The sequence below is a fragment of the Prunus dulcis genome, chromosome 6, assembly GCF_902201215.1.
Source record: "Prunus dulcis chromosome 6, ALMONDv2, whole genome shotgun sequence".
Taxonomy (NCBI): Eukaryota; Viridiplantae; Streptophyta; class Magnoliopsida; order Rosales; family Rosaceae; genus Prunus; species Prunus dulcis.
In genome coordinates, this window is record NC_047655.1 from 22,918,395 (window position 1) to 22,932,678 (window position 14,284).

Here is a 14,284-nt window from a genome sequence, read left to right on the forward strand (position 1 = left end):
AGCTGAAAGAAATCTGGGCCCAGTGCCCAATACGTTTTCTGGACCTGATTTTAGTTTATGTTTGGTTATTATTTTGATTATTGTGGGGTTTAATTATTTTAAGAAAAGATTTTTTTATTTCCTCTTTTTTCCAAAATTTTCTTTCTTTCTTGGTCAATGACAATAAGTGTGCTGTAGTCATGCATGCATGCTTCAGTTGGTCAAGTTAAGTTTTGTACTGTCTATTTTCTTTATCTTATTTCAACGGTCATCTTTACAAAAATAGAATGACATTTAAAATTATTTGATCGAGATCCAATCCAACAAATAGAAAATATGTAATGCAACATCAACATGTTCATACCAATTCAAGATTGCCAAAGCAAAATGCAAGAAACAATGATGAGAATAAATTAGCAAAGGCACAACTACAAAACAAAGAAGACGAAAGGTTCTTCCAAATGTTAAACCATAATCTCTTTTCTCTCAACAGGGAACTCTAAGTAACCGAAATGATCAGATTCAGGAGAGAAACTTTTACAAAGCCTAGGGAGGGAGTGTGCCAAAAAAAAAAAAAAAAACTCAAAATCCTGCAGTGTTGAAGTTTGCTTGATCGGATTCTTGATAAAAAATTGTCCCATAAAACTGAATCTCCCAAAGAACCTGATAATACAGATTTGAAAGACAATTAGAAAGATACATCAATGACCCTGTTTTCAAACAAGAAGTGCAAATTTAGTGCTATCTTGACGAACAAAGCAAGCATGAAAACAAGCCAAGGGCTATGCATACCTTGCAGCTGCAGAGCCGTTAAAAGCTTTCCTCGCATGGCATCACATTCCAAGGATTCTGATTGGGAAACTGCCACAATTGGTTGAATGTCTCCATCACCTTCCTACTCTGTTATTTTGGTTGTAAAATTTAACAACAAAATAATAAGAAAAAAGCCTTGAAAAGAAATGCAAATAGAAGCTAAAATTTGGAGAAAGTTTGACAAAAACTCATCAGAAAATCCTCAAAATTATAAAAATTAATCTTTGATTAATACGAAGCAAAAGCAGAAGCTGTATAAAGAAAAAGTACACACAATAATCTAATAGATGCCGCTGTATAAGCTGAAAATGAAAAGATACACCAAGGCTGGGGAAGAGTACAAGTATAATAATGCACTGACAATTGGTAATTGCTTGTACCTTATAATTACAATCTGCAATCTGCACCCCATGATCAACACCTGTCTCTCAACCAACTGATCAGAACCAAAGAGAAGAAAATAATTGATTTCAGAACCAAAGAAAACAAATAATAAAATTGAAAAACTTACTGTAGATGTTTGGAATATGCGAAATCTTGGGCCATTATGGACCATTGTCTTTATTGCATCTCTCTTCCAGAAGAGGACAATTTCGAATATATATATGTACTGTAATTTGGTGAGACATTTCATAGCTTCAAGTGTGGGTAGATACATCAGATTCTTGCACTTCCATATACTTAAGATCTGAAGAGATGCAAGATTTCCCAACCACTCTGGAAGAGCCTCCATGTTGTCGAAGGAGTGTGTTGTTAAAGAAGTTAGACAAGTGAAGCATCGAACTTGTTTAGGCAGACAACTGCGCTTGGGCCAACCCCACAAGCTCAAAGTTTCAAGTTGTGGAATAACCTGAAAAAACAGGGAAGGAATCGAGCTCCTCCCAGAACCAACCAATTTCCAATTCCTTTAAGCGGGTGAGGGATGCTGCAAATGCATTGGGGGGGGGGGGGGGGGGGGGGGGTAAACCTTTTAATCCACCACAGCGACATATCTCCAACTCACGGAGCTGTGTGAGGTTGTCTAAACTTGGAATAGCTTTGAGATTCCCGCAATTTATTATTGACGAGTGCTCAAGAGAGGTACAATGTTGTAACCCATTTAGTAGGCTTGATAATTCAGCACCAAATGAAATCTTTAATTGGCAGAGGATGGGAGGCCGTGTGTGATTGAAATAACTTCGAGATTCCCGCAATGCCTTATTGACAAGTGCTCAAGAGAGGTACAATGTTGTAACCCACTCGGTAGGCTTGATAATTCATCACAATTTACAATCTCTAATTTGCGGAGGGATGGGAGGCCGTGTGTGATTGGAATAGCTTTTAGATTCCTGCAAGAGTAAATAGACAAGTGCTCAAGAGAGGTACAATATTGTAACCCACTCGGTAGGCTTGATAATTCATCACACACGTGCTCAAGGTGTTATTAAGGCCCCACTCAGACAGAAGCGCGTACAGCTAGCTAGTCCCTTTGCTACCTGCCAATGCCAATATCAAACAAACAATTTCAACGGCTGTAAAAGACCACACACGGGTACTACTTGCCCACTTCATTGTAAAGACATGAGATATTTTATCTTCATGCGAATCACAGTTTGACATATATGCAAAAATAATTCATCAAAATTACAAAAAGAAAAAATTATGTACACTTGTTATATTGTTATTAGTAGGAACGTAAGAGCTCTTACTTTTAGAGGAAGGAGGGAAATATTTTCCATACAATAATTAGGGCCGTTCGGATTGCGGATTAAACTTATTGAAAATGAAACTGCCACATCTAAGCCTATAATATGAGAACGAAAGATGTCCACTCTCTGCTTTGTTAGAGGATAGGGCCTCTATGTGTATGCTCTTTTTTACTCATCAATATTTCTTACACTTCAGGCTTAAGGCATTGAGGCCCAAATGCCCAACAAAACCAATCTAATCTCAAAGGGGCCTGATCTTAGTTCTCAACAGAAAACTCGAATTACACCCAAAACTATATTGAGGCCATTGCACTCCCAAAAGGCCTACCATGATAATTGTTCAAGAATTCTATAGTGAGGGTCTTAGGTCCTTAGACGAGACCCTATCTATTAATCATTAGAACAAATTGGTTAATCATTTGATCAATAATAGTTCCCCTTATAATGACTACATAATCGATCCCCATACGATATGAGCAGGGCCACAAAACCTAGGGAGAAAGTTTTGCTTGAGCGGATTCTTGACAAAGAATTGTCCCATGCAACTGAATCTCCCAAAAAACCTGAAGATACAGATTGGAAAGACAATGAAAAAGCAACATTAATGAGTCTGTTTCCAAACAAGAAGTGCAAATTTAGTGGTATCTTGAAAAAGAAAAGCAACACGAAACAAGCTAAGGTCTATGCATACCTTTCCTCGTAGCATCTTCTAAGCTTGCAATGATTTCCAAACCAAAATAATTGAAAAGGGTTGAGCTGATTAGAAAACTGCCACAATTGATTGAATATCTCCGTGCCGAAATATGGTTCCCACTGAGAATTTGAGAATTTGCTTTATTCACTTTCTGACCAGAATTCAGACCCCTTCAAGTAGTAGATTTTGATGCCTATATTAGTTAAAATATGTATACCTGTAGCAATTGGAGTGCCTTCCCCAACCTTCACAACAACACTAGAGCAACCAACATCCTAGAACGCTGTTAGAGAGAGGATATAGAAATAAATAATAATTTGAATAGAAAACAAAAACAAGTAATTCTCATGAACTGCTGTCACTTGATATCATCTGTGCATTACCTAAGTAAATAACCATGTGGGAGGAAGGGAACTCAAGTACCTGGCCTCTGTTTTGCCCCAGTTGAGAGTGAAAAGCTCCTCCAAATTATGCCAAAATAATAATAATAGATGCCCCTGAATAAGCAACATGCTGAGGAAACAGAGGCTGGCGAAGAGTATAAGTATAATAATGCGTTGGGCATTAGGAATTGTTTGTACCTCATAATTAGAATGAAAATAATTTTGCAGAAACATAGCATCAATCTGCCTCACCAACGCCTGTCTCTCAATAAAAACTAATAAAAAACAACTTTGGTCAGTGCCGAAGGAAAGAAATAATGACAGTGACAAACAATATTTTATTTTTTTCAGAGATGATTTAGAAAGAAAATGGTACCTTTAGAAGAGTGAATGGACTTGAGTTGAACATTTTTGTGGATACTTTGGAAGATTATTGAATTGAGTTTTGGGTTCCATCCAGATTGACAAACCTTGAATATTTCAGGACCATTTCACACGGTCAACTGCAGATATTTAAATATAAATATGTCACAAACCTACGCATATCATTCATGGTATCCTGAAACCTTGAATACAAGATAAAAGAAAAGAAAATAGAATACATTATGCATAGTTGATTTAGGAACCAAAAAGGAAACATAAACCTACCACGGATTGTTGAAATGTGTGAAATCTTGTGCCACTCTGGGCCGATGTCCTTGATGCATCTTTCTTTTAGAAGAGGACAATGATAAATGTGTATGTGCTGTAATTTGGTGAGGCACTGCATAGCTTCAATTGTAGGTAGATACATCAGATTCTTGGACATGGATATAAATAGGCACTCAAGAGATGTAAGGTTTCTCAACCACTCTGGAAGAGCCTCCAATCCGTCAAAGGAGTATATTTCCAAATATGTCAGGGAAGTGAAGTGTTGAACTTGTTCAGGCAGAGAGTTCAGCTTTGGCCAACCGTACAAGGTTAATTCTTCAAGTTGTGGGATAACGTGAAAAGCAGGAAATGAATCAAGCTCCTTCCAGAACCCGCCAACTTCCAATTTTATCAAGCGAGTGAGGCTGTAGTGTGAGGATGCTAACGCACTAGGTACACTTTTTAATACTTCACACTCGTATATCGCCAACTTACGGAGGTGTGTGAGGCTGTCTAATCTTGGAATAGTTTCGAGATTCGGGCAATAGCTTATCGACAATATCTCAAGAGAGGTACATGATTCAAGCGCAGATAGTAGAATTTTCCCAGAAATTCTGTACAAGCTCAATTGACGGAGGGATGTAAAGCCATGTAAAGTTTGAACAAACTCTACACTCGTACAATATTCAATTGTCAACTTCTGAAGAGAGGTACAATATTCTAACCCACTCGGTAGGCTTGATAATTGTGCACACCACGAAATCTTTATTTCGCGAAGGAATGGGAGGCCCTGCGTAATTGGAATGGAGCTTATTTTGGAGCATTTTCTAATTGTCAACATTTGAAGAGAGGTGCAGTATTCTAGCCCCTCAGGTAGACTGGGTAGTTGAGGACAGAACCAAACGGAAAATTCACAAAGAGATGTGAGGCCGTATGTAACGGGAATGCACTCCAGACTTTTGCAGTTATCAATAATGAACTTTCTAAGAGAGAGTAGAGTGTGTAGGCCATCAGGCAAAGTCCTCAGATTAGGACACTTGGAAATACGCAGTTCCTCCAGAGATGCACAACATCCGTATACATCGTCAACAATACAAGTTAACTCTGGACAATCCTTTATCTCCAAATTTGAAAGATTCTTGTTGCTTTTTAACATCCCTTCCGGCAGACAAGTAAGTCTCCTTATCTTCTTTATTATGAGAGAAGTAAGAGTGGTCAGATGGGTGCTTATATTAGATATTGGCATGCCGCTATCCATGGAATCTATCTCCAACTTTTGGAGACATGGAAAACGAGTGGGAGCACTTGTCAATTGATCGCAATTCCTCAACAACAGCTCCTCAAGCCGAGGAAACAACACTATTGTTCCTTCTGTTGGCCATGCTGCAATTTCCGTCCATTCAATTAGGTACCTTGCTTTATCAATTGTTAATCTTTTCAATGCAGCAAACAAATAACCACTCATCATCCATGATGGAAATTTATCCCCGCTAAACTTGCAAATCTCTAACAGTTCCAATTCAGAGGGCGGTTTAAGGTCTTCTAGTACATCCCTGTCAATGTTGATGGCGCTTGACCTGTTTCCCTGCCATTCAAACCTTAGTTTGCATATGTTTGTCTTCTCCGCTAACTTTGCTTTCTTTGCTTCGTCCCCATCTGTCACATGTTGCAAATCATAAATAGATAATTCGCCTTTCAAATGCTTTAAGCCAGCCAACTCCTCTATTCCACGACCTCTCTCCTTCCCCACAATGAAAAAAGATAATGATCGGAGATTACTCAACCGCCCCATATCAACTGGAAATTTCATAGGATCCTTATCAAAATAAACATGCCTCAGGTTGATCAAATTTTGCAGTTCTTTTGGAAACTCTTCAAGATTGAGATCATCCATTCTTAGTGTCTGTAGATTGTAAAGCTTGCCAATAGATTGCGGGAGCAGTTTGATCTTTTTTTTTGAAATATCTAGGTACCTCAAGTGTTTCAACTTCCCAATTGAAATTGGTAACTCATCAATATCAGCTTTCTTTAAACTTAAGATACGTAAACCTTTCAAGCTTGGTAAGATGTTACCAAGATCTTCACCATTCGAAAAGACTGAGCGCAATCTATGAACACTTCTTTTTGGAATTTCTTGTAGTAGTGAGGTAGAAATTTGAGACATATGTCGAATTCCGTTGGATCCCATGCTCTTTGATACATGTTCTGCAAGATCATGAACAAGATCGTGCATTTTGCAATGGGTAATCACATTATAGCTATCCTTTGCAACATCTTGAAAGAACGAGTTGTGCAATAGAATATTAAAATATTCATTTCCTATGTCCTCCATCTCTCGATTACTGCTTGTGGGAGAAAGGTGAAGCAACCCCTGAGCCATCCAAAGTTGGATCAAGTCATCCTTTTCAATTGTAAAATCTTTGATGAACATTGAGCAATATGCAAAACATTGCTTCAAAGATGCTGATTTAAGTTCATCAAAACTCAACTTCAAAACCGACAATATTCTTTGTTCTTCTTCTTGCAAATCCCATATTGTACTTTTCTGAATTGACTTCCATCCATCACGTTTTTTGGAGCGCATCATACTTCCCAAAACCTATTGCATGAGTTTGAATATCACAATTAAATAACAATAGGGTAAAAGAAAAATAAGCATAATATACAATCAGCATATTAATTGAACATGACTATAGTACAATACAATGAAGATTATGTGAGCAAGAGATTCCTGATGCCTTCTTCATGTAAGTGTTCAAGTGTGTGTGTGAGTTCCTTAAGTTTGTTTACACAAACTGCTCAAAGGAGGCAAAGACTGCCTTGCACCTATGGATGAGAGATGCTAAGGGGGGGAGATTATTGTTGGGACTTGTCAGCTGCATATATAGCTATTAGCTAGGACAGCGGCGTCAATTTATACAGCTAGTCTGCAGAAACTTAGAACTTTGCTAGGTCTGAATGGAACACCTCTACTAAGCAAGCTAATCGTGTAATATATGTTAATTTGCATACTTATGCGTATTTTCTTATTGTCAGTTTCTATTGTTGCCACTTCTGTAAGTTGTAAAGAAATGAACACGACAAATTGACACCGCAAAAAAAAATTATAATAAATTGAATAAACATACCTTTGCCACTAATGGTACACCTGCACACTTTTTGGCGATGTCCCTTCCAATTCTCTCTTGAGCTTCATCTAAATCTAAAGGAGCACTCCCATCAGGAAATGCTCTGTCCTTCAAAATGAGCCAACATTGCTGGTCTGATAGTTTTTCCAAATCACACCGAGGAAGTGTTTGGACGATTGATGCAACAGTCACACTGCGGGTAGTGACAATGATTGTGCTTCCTTGAGTATCTTTAACACTTAACAGACAACTGATCAAATTATCCCATTTTTGAGGATCATCATTCCAAACATCATCAAGCACCACAAGATACTGTTTCCCTTTCAAATCTTCTTGGAGGTTTTCACATATTGTTGCCTTGCTTCGTATCCCAGCTTTTTCTGGTTTAAGTTTTTCCAAGATCCCGCTTAAAATCTTCTTGACTTTAAAAGGGGTGGATACACATATCCATATTTTTTTGTCAAAGTGCCTACTGATCTCCCGATGATGATATATAGATTTAGCCAAAGTTGTTTTCCCCAACCCTCCCATTCCCACAATGGGCATCACCGAGAGATAGTTCTCTTGGTAATTGCTTGAGTTGGTCAAGGTTGTAACTATGTGTGACACAACCTCCTCCCTTCCGACGATGTACTTCTCATCTTGAGCAAAGCTGGAGACGGTTTCCCTGTCAAGTAGTGCTACTCCTCTATGAGAAGTTTCAGGTTCGAATCTCGATGACCTAGCAACAAGCCCAATGCCAGCTGCCTTGTTATTCAAATTTTCCAAAGCAGCGTTCACCTTCGTAATCTTATGTGCCATTTTTAGGCGAAATGCAATTGGATTGTGGAGTGAAAAGAAGTTGCTCACGTTTTTCTTCATTTGCTTTTGCACTTCGACCTTACGCCGGAGAAGTTCATATCTGTATTCATCCAGCACATCATCAGCCTCATGAGCTATGTCTTCAAGCTTCTCCACCCACATGCCCACCGCCTCGGTCCTTCCTTTAGATTGTTCGGCATCTCGCAACACAGCTCGAGCCATGGACAGCGAATCACGCAGCTTTGTGACCTCTCCTTCGAAGCCCCACACAAGACTCAAGTCTTGAGCGGCAAGTGAAGTCACTTTCCTCAGTGTTTCCTGGACACCAAAAGTAACAACTTCTGCCATCTTTCTATCTCTCCTCCCCGCTGCTCAAACAAGACGAAAGAACTTCAGACCAAAAAAAAAAAAAACCAAGACGAAAGAACTGATCAATTAATGCTCAGTCAGTTTGAAAAAAAACCAAGACGAAAGAACAGATCAATAAGTCGTAATTAAATTTGAACGTCATATGGCTGACTTCGAAGGCTATAATAATTTAGGAGCCCACCCAACAAACTAAGTTGTCGGTCGGCTGAATTATTATTACATGCCAAAATTGTGGATAGATTTTCTCCATCGTGGCACGACTGACTACCAAGTGATCAGGCAGAAAAAATTATTTAGACTTTCACCCTAAACCTTTCCCAGGCCATTTACCAGGAAGATTCCTTTTCCATATTTAATTAGAAATTCTTTCACTATTTTCCTCTTAGTTTCCAACTCAAAACAAAGATTTTTTTTTATGCACGGGGAGAAAAAGTCTCAATTTTCCTCCATTTTCATAAATGTTAGTTTTTATAAATAAATAAATAAATAAAATAAAAAAGCAAAAAGTTACTTAAATAGACTTAAATGCCCTTTAAATTAAAATTCATATAAATTAATAAAAGAAAGTCAATCAGCCAAATTCTTGGTCCTCATAGAAGCAACTATAGCTATGGAAGCTTATGTTGGTGGAAGCGATGCTGATGATGGTTGATTGATCAAACATTCACGAAATTGCACGTAGTTAAAATGTATATTCTTTGCTACCACGTTTTTCTAAATCGATGATGTAATATAGGAAGAGGGGGCAAAAATCATGCAAATAAGACTTGACAAGAACAAGTTTTAAGATAATTCGAAGGAAAAGATGAATGATTTAGCTACTTTTGATAAAAACTCGACAAATATAGATTTTTTATTTATGAAAAAAAAAAAATCAAGTGCAAACAGTGTTACTAAAAAGCCCCGTTTGATTATTTGTCTGGCAAAAGAATCACTTTCTGGAAGATGATATGAGAAAGATGCTGAAGAGAAGTGCAAGGGCAGAAGTAAGTGAGACAATGCATTAACGGTGTGAGAGAGTAAAACGGGAAAAGAAGGACTTTTGTTGGCTTTAAATGTTTTTAAAATTGTATAACCACTTGGCCAGAAGCAAAGGGAGTGAATCTAGAAGCGACTGTAGTTAGTACTTCTCTTGTTATATATTGGTTTGTTTGTAATCATAGTTCTTCTGGCAAGGCACCTCCTTGACACGGGTGAAATAAATATGCAAAAAAAAAAAAAAAAAAAAAGGGTTAAAAAAACCAGTAAAAAGATATCACTTCGCTTCCTCAAGGTTTCTATGAATCTATAGACGAACTTATATTATAAAGAATGTGTATACAGATGGCGTGCTGTAATTATATATAGATTTCCCTTTCATGATCATGACTGATTTTGTCTCTATTGTTTTGTATGGAATCGCATCGGTCACGAGCAGTACTTGTTTGTATATTTCCTTTTCAAAGCCCGCCACCAAACCTTGTCGAATCATATTAAACAAAGCATGGAGGAGGCAGGTGCCCTGTAAGTTTCAGAGTCAAATTGTGAATCTGATATATTAGGAAACATTTGGCTCCAAGTCGGCCGGCAGAAGCAATTAATTTATTTTATTATAGAGTCACATATACCCTCGAAACGACGACATATTTGACTTGCCTTTGTGCCTGCCAAACAACGAATGTCACAGATGTAAAGTTTGTGCTAATTACTGGCTGAGAACAAACTTTGAACCATTTCGCATCTCTGCATACGTTGGGAGATTAATGAATTTGAGTTTTGGTTTCATCCAGGTTAACAAATCTCATCGTCTAACTGCAAAGATTTAAACATAAATATGTTACAAACTTACACACATCATTTGGTGGTACCCTGGAACCCTGAATTTATATGTGGAGTTATAAAACAGGATTATTTTTTATTTTTTATTTTTTATTTTTATAAATCATCCCCAGTTCACCAAAAGAAGATTAAAAAAATTAAAAAAAAAGTAAAGTGAAGAAAATAATTGATTTCAGAACCAAAGAAAACAAATAAGAAAATAGAAAAACTTACATTCGATGTTTGAAATATGCGAAATCTTGGGCCATTTTGGGCCACTATCTTCGTTACATCGTTCTTTTAGAAGAGGACAACAGTAAATTTTTATGAGTTTCAATTTAAGTAAAGTGTTGAACTTGTCAGGAAGCTTCCATTCCGTCAACCACTCTGGAAGAGCCTCCATGCCATCTCTTATCTATTTTCCTCCTCATGCTAATATCCTCTTTTTAACAGGTTAAAGCTCGGATCGTTGTTCTTGCAGTTTTACGAACGATCAAAGAGAACTATACCTTAGGTATGAACATATTGTTTTAGATGCCTTTATCTTAACTGATAAGCCATTTATTCAAACATATTTAAGATAGGGTAAAATCAGATTTAAAATACATAAGCAAATGAGAAAAGGAAGAAGAAGCAGATTCTAACTTTCATGCTGATGTTAAGACTTACTGATGGTTACAGGACATTCCGTAAAAATGACATGCTGATCGTCGTACACTGCTCCGGTATCAGGCGACCCACAACCACACCCTTCTCAGAGGCGATGACATTGAGGCTCGAGCGCGTGCATCCAAGAATACACGACACGTCGTCGAGGACCGAATCGGACTGCCTCTGGTCCTGGAAGAGCTTGACGTCGGTGTAGAACAGGTCACGCTTGGTGACGTGGATGTTCTTGAGGCAGAGCTGGTGGATTAGCTGGAGAAGACGAGCTGTGATGGTGGCCTTGCGGACGGCGGAGAAGTTGGCGTAGGGGCGGAGGGAAGTTTTGTCTTTTAGCACAATGAGGTTGAGCTCCGGAACATAGAGCTGGTTAGCGGCGGCGCGTGAGGGGACCTCGAACGCGAAGTTGCCGTCGAGGATGGATTTGATGACCTTGAGCATCTGGAGATCGATCTCCGACCAGACAGACGGCAAGTCCAGGTCGCTGCCCTCGCGGCAAGTGGAGCCGACTGCGAGGTCGGCGAGGGTTATGGTTAGGCGGTGGTGAAGCGGAGGTCGTAGAGGGTTTGGAGGATGAGCGGGTCGGGTTTGAGGAGGCTCTTGAAGGGGTGATGGGTTTCGTCGTCGGAGTTCGGGTCGGGTCGACGGCGTTTCTTCTTGTCCGCAACCGTTGTCGGCGTTTGGCCTTTTTTCTTGTCCGCCGTGAGTTTTGTTGGTGGTGTGCTTTCGGGAAAGCGACATAGGGTTGGTTGAAGAAGCGGGAAACTGAGTCTGTCGTGTAGCTTATTTCTGCAAACTGGAGGCCCGAAGGCCCAATTAAAAACCCGAACTAAGCTGAAAGAAATCTGGAATTTAAGGGCTTTACCATTTTCTTATTTTGGGGTTTAATTATTTTAAAAGAAAAGTTTTTTTTCTTTCCCTTTTTTTCCAAAATTTTATTTCTTTCTTGGTCAATGACAATAAGTGTGCTGTAGTCATGCATGCCTCAGTTGGTGAAGTAAAATTTTGTACCATCTATTTTCTTTATCTTATTTCAATAGTCATCTTTACAAAATAAAAGGAGATTTACTATTATATCCAATATAAGAGCTCAAATTATTTTTTAATAAAAAACCCTATATGAAATGGACTTTAGAAATACACACAAAGTCCATTTACAATATAACAAAAAAGCTGTCATTGATATCTTAAAACAAACTCAACCCAGAAACTTTAGAAATGGACTTTAAATTACAAAACTACTATTGATTTCTTAAAACAAACTCAACCCAAAAACTTCATAAAAAAGCCTAAAACACTCAATAGGACATCAAAATAACTTAATATTTAAAATTAAATTCAATAGGGTCAGCTGTCATTTTTTAGGTTTGTCTATAGGAATTAAATGGTATAGGGTTTATTTATAGTTTTAGTGCTAAGAATGGGTATATGACTAAATATCTCAAAATGAAATTACATATAAAATTATTTGATTGACATCCAATCCAAAAAAATAGAGAATATGTAATGCAACATCAACATGTTCATACCAATCCAAGACTGCCAAAGCAAAATGCAAGAAACAATGATGAGAATAAATTAGCAAAGGCATAACTACAAAACAAAGAAGACAAAAGGTTCTTCCAAATGTTAAACCATAATCTCTTTTCCCTCAACAGGGAACTATAAGCCACCCAAATGATCAGATTCAGGAGAGAAACTTTTACAAAGCCTAGGGAGAGAAAGTGTGACCAAAAAAAAAAAAAGAACTCAAAATCCTGCAGTGTTGAAGTTTGCTTGATCGGAGTTTTAACAAAAAATTATTCCATAAAACTAAATCCCCCAAAGAACCTGACGATAACTGTAATAATAGTGAGGAGTTAGTTAGTGTCGAAGCATGTGACACCACGTGATGTTAATTAGATTGTTATCAGTCCAGGATTAACTCTGTATATAACAGAGTCATTATTGTAATCAGTCATGATGAAAGATCAATATACAAATCTCTCTAAAAATACTGTCTTTCTTCGTCAACTCTCTTTTCTCTCTCTCTGTTACCGTGGCAATAAAAATATTGTCAGCAGTAAGCGGATTTATAAAATCAAGAGACAATCTGATGGTTCTATAGAACGGTACAAGGCCCGACTTGTAGCTTAGGGCTTCAGTCAAGAACCTGGTTTCGATTTTGGAGAAACCTTCAGTCCAATGGTAAGGCACTCCACAGTGCGATTGGTATTGAGTGCAGTTATGCACAAGTGGAAGTTAAGACAACTTGATGTAAAAAAAAATGCTTTTTTTGCACGGTGAGTTGGACGAGGTGTTTATGCGTCAACCACAAGGATTTGAGGATCCTTTTCATTCCCATTTTGTCTGCAAACTGCAGAAGTTTCTATATAGTCTCAAGCAGGGGCCAAGGGCTTGGAATGCCAAGTTTACTGGTTATCAGAGATTGTGATATTGCTTCTTTATGTCAATGATATAATTCTCACAGGGTCTAATGAACAGTTGGTTCAGAGTTCAGACTCTGGTTGATGACTTAAGTTCTGTTTTTGGAATGAAAAATATTGGGAAGTTTGCTTGTTTTCTGGGATTACAGATTACTTATAGTGACTCGAGGGATATCTTTGTTAGTCAGGAAAAATATGCTAGAGACTTATTGCAGAAATCTGGTCTGACCTCTTGCAGAGCTTGTCCTACACCGTGTAAACCACATACACGGGTGTTGAAAGAAGAAGGTGAGGTCTTGTCAAATCCTACTATGTTTCGAAGTATTGTAGGGGCTTTGCAATATTTGACATTTACAAGAACAGATATAGCTTATCTTGTGAATACTGCCTATCAATATATGACTGCACCAACAGATGTTCATTTTCATTTAATCAAACGAATATTGAGATATGTTCAAGGCACTCCGAAGCATGGTATCAGTTTTACTACTGGCCCTTGGCACCTCACTGCATATAGTGATGCAGATTGGGCCGAGGACATCAATACCATGAGATCAACTACTGGGTTTGTAGTTTTCTTGAGTCACAATCCTGAATCTTGGCAATCAAAGAAGCAGAGCTCAGTTTCTAGAAGTTCTACAGAAGCTGAGTATCAAGCCTTGGCAAACAGTGCGGCAGATCTCTTTTGGATACAATAGGTTTTGCAGGATTTGCAAATATGTCCACCCAATCCTCCTATAGTGAATTGTGACAACTTGTCTGCCATGGCTCTGAGTTCCAATCCAGTATACCACTCCAGGATCAAGCAGCTGGATATTGATTTTCATTTCATAAGGGAAAAGGTGCAGAGAAAAGATATTATAGTACAATATATTCCAACCGAAGAACAGCTAGCCAATGTGTTTACCAAAGC

The 14,284-nt window shown here is 38.1% G+C and overlaps 3 protein-coding genes and 1 long non-coding RNA gene across 11 annotated transcripts; 1 reads left to right on the forward strand and 3 right to left on the reverse strand.

Moving 5' to 3' along the window:
- Nucleotides 1–382: 382 nt before the first annotated feature.
- On the reverse strand, nt 383–1,724 carry LOC117631229. The gene is made up of 4 exons (XR_004586300.1): nt 1,304–1,724; nt 1,173–1,213; nt 772–879; nt 383–642 (listed from the first exon to the last, which is right to left on the reverse strand). It is a non-coding gene; the product is annotated as an uncharacterized LOC117631229 (long non-coding RNA).
- Nucleotides 1,725–2,671: 947 nt separating this feature from the next.
- On the reverse strand, nt 2,672–8,660 carry LOC117631230 (putative disease resistance protein RGA4). Of its 8 annotated transcripts, none has more exons than XM_034364264.1 (8): nt 7,316–8,660; nt 4,206–6,786; nt 3,934–4,027; nt 3,756–3,832; nt 3,598–3,671; nt 3,392–3,432; nt 3,172–3,293; nt 2,672–3,043 (listed from the first exon to the last, which is right to left on the reverse strand). In XM_034364264.1, exons 1-3 carry the CDS (start codon nt 8,462–8,464, stop codon nt 3,936–3,938), a joined length of 3,822 nt encoding a protein of 1,273 aa, XP_034220155.1. In that variant the 5' UTR covers nt 8,465–8,660; the 3' UTR covers nt 2,672–3,043; nt 3,172–3,293; nt 3,392–3,432; nt 3,598–3,671; nt 3,756–3,832; nt 3,934–3,935. The 8 variants fall into 8 exon arrangements, with proteins under 8 accessions (XP_034220155.1, XP_034220151.1, XP_034220152.1 ...); XM_034364260.1 differs by having other exon boundaries at nt 3,392–3,457; XM_034364261.1 differs by having other exon boundaries at nt 3,392–3,457; nt 3,558–3,671.
- Nucleotides 8,661–10,957: 2,297 nt separating this feature from the next.
- Nucleotides 10,958–11,686, reverse strand: LOC117630484 (DNA topoisomerase 6 subunit A-like). The gene has a single exon (XM_034363193.1). It carries the CDS (start codon nt 11,684–11,686, stop codon nt 10,958–10,960), a length of 729 nt encoding a protein of 242 aa, XP_034219084.1.
- A 1,735-nt stretch (nt 11,687–13,421) lies between these two features.
- Nucleotides 13,422–14,069, forward strand: LOC117630485 (uncharacterized mitochondrial protein AtMg00810-like). The gene has a single exon (XM_034363194.1). It carries the CDS (start codon nt 13,422–13,424, stop codon nt 14,067–14,069), a length of 648 nt encoding a protein of 215 aa, XP_034219085.1.
- The last annotated feature ends 215 nt before the right edge of the window (nt 14,070–14,284 follow it).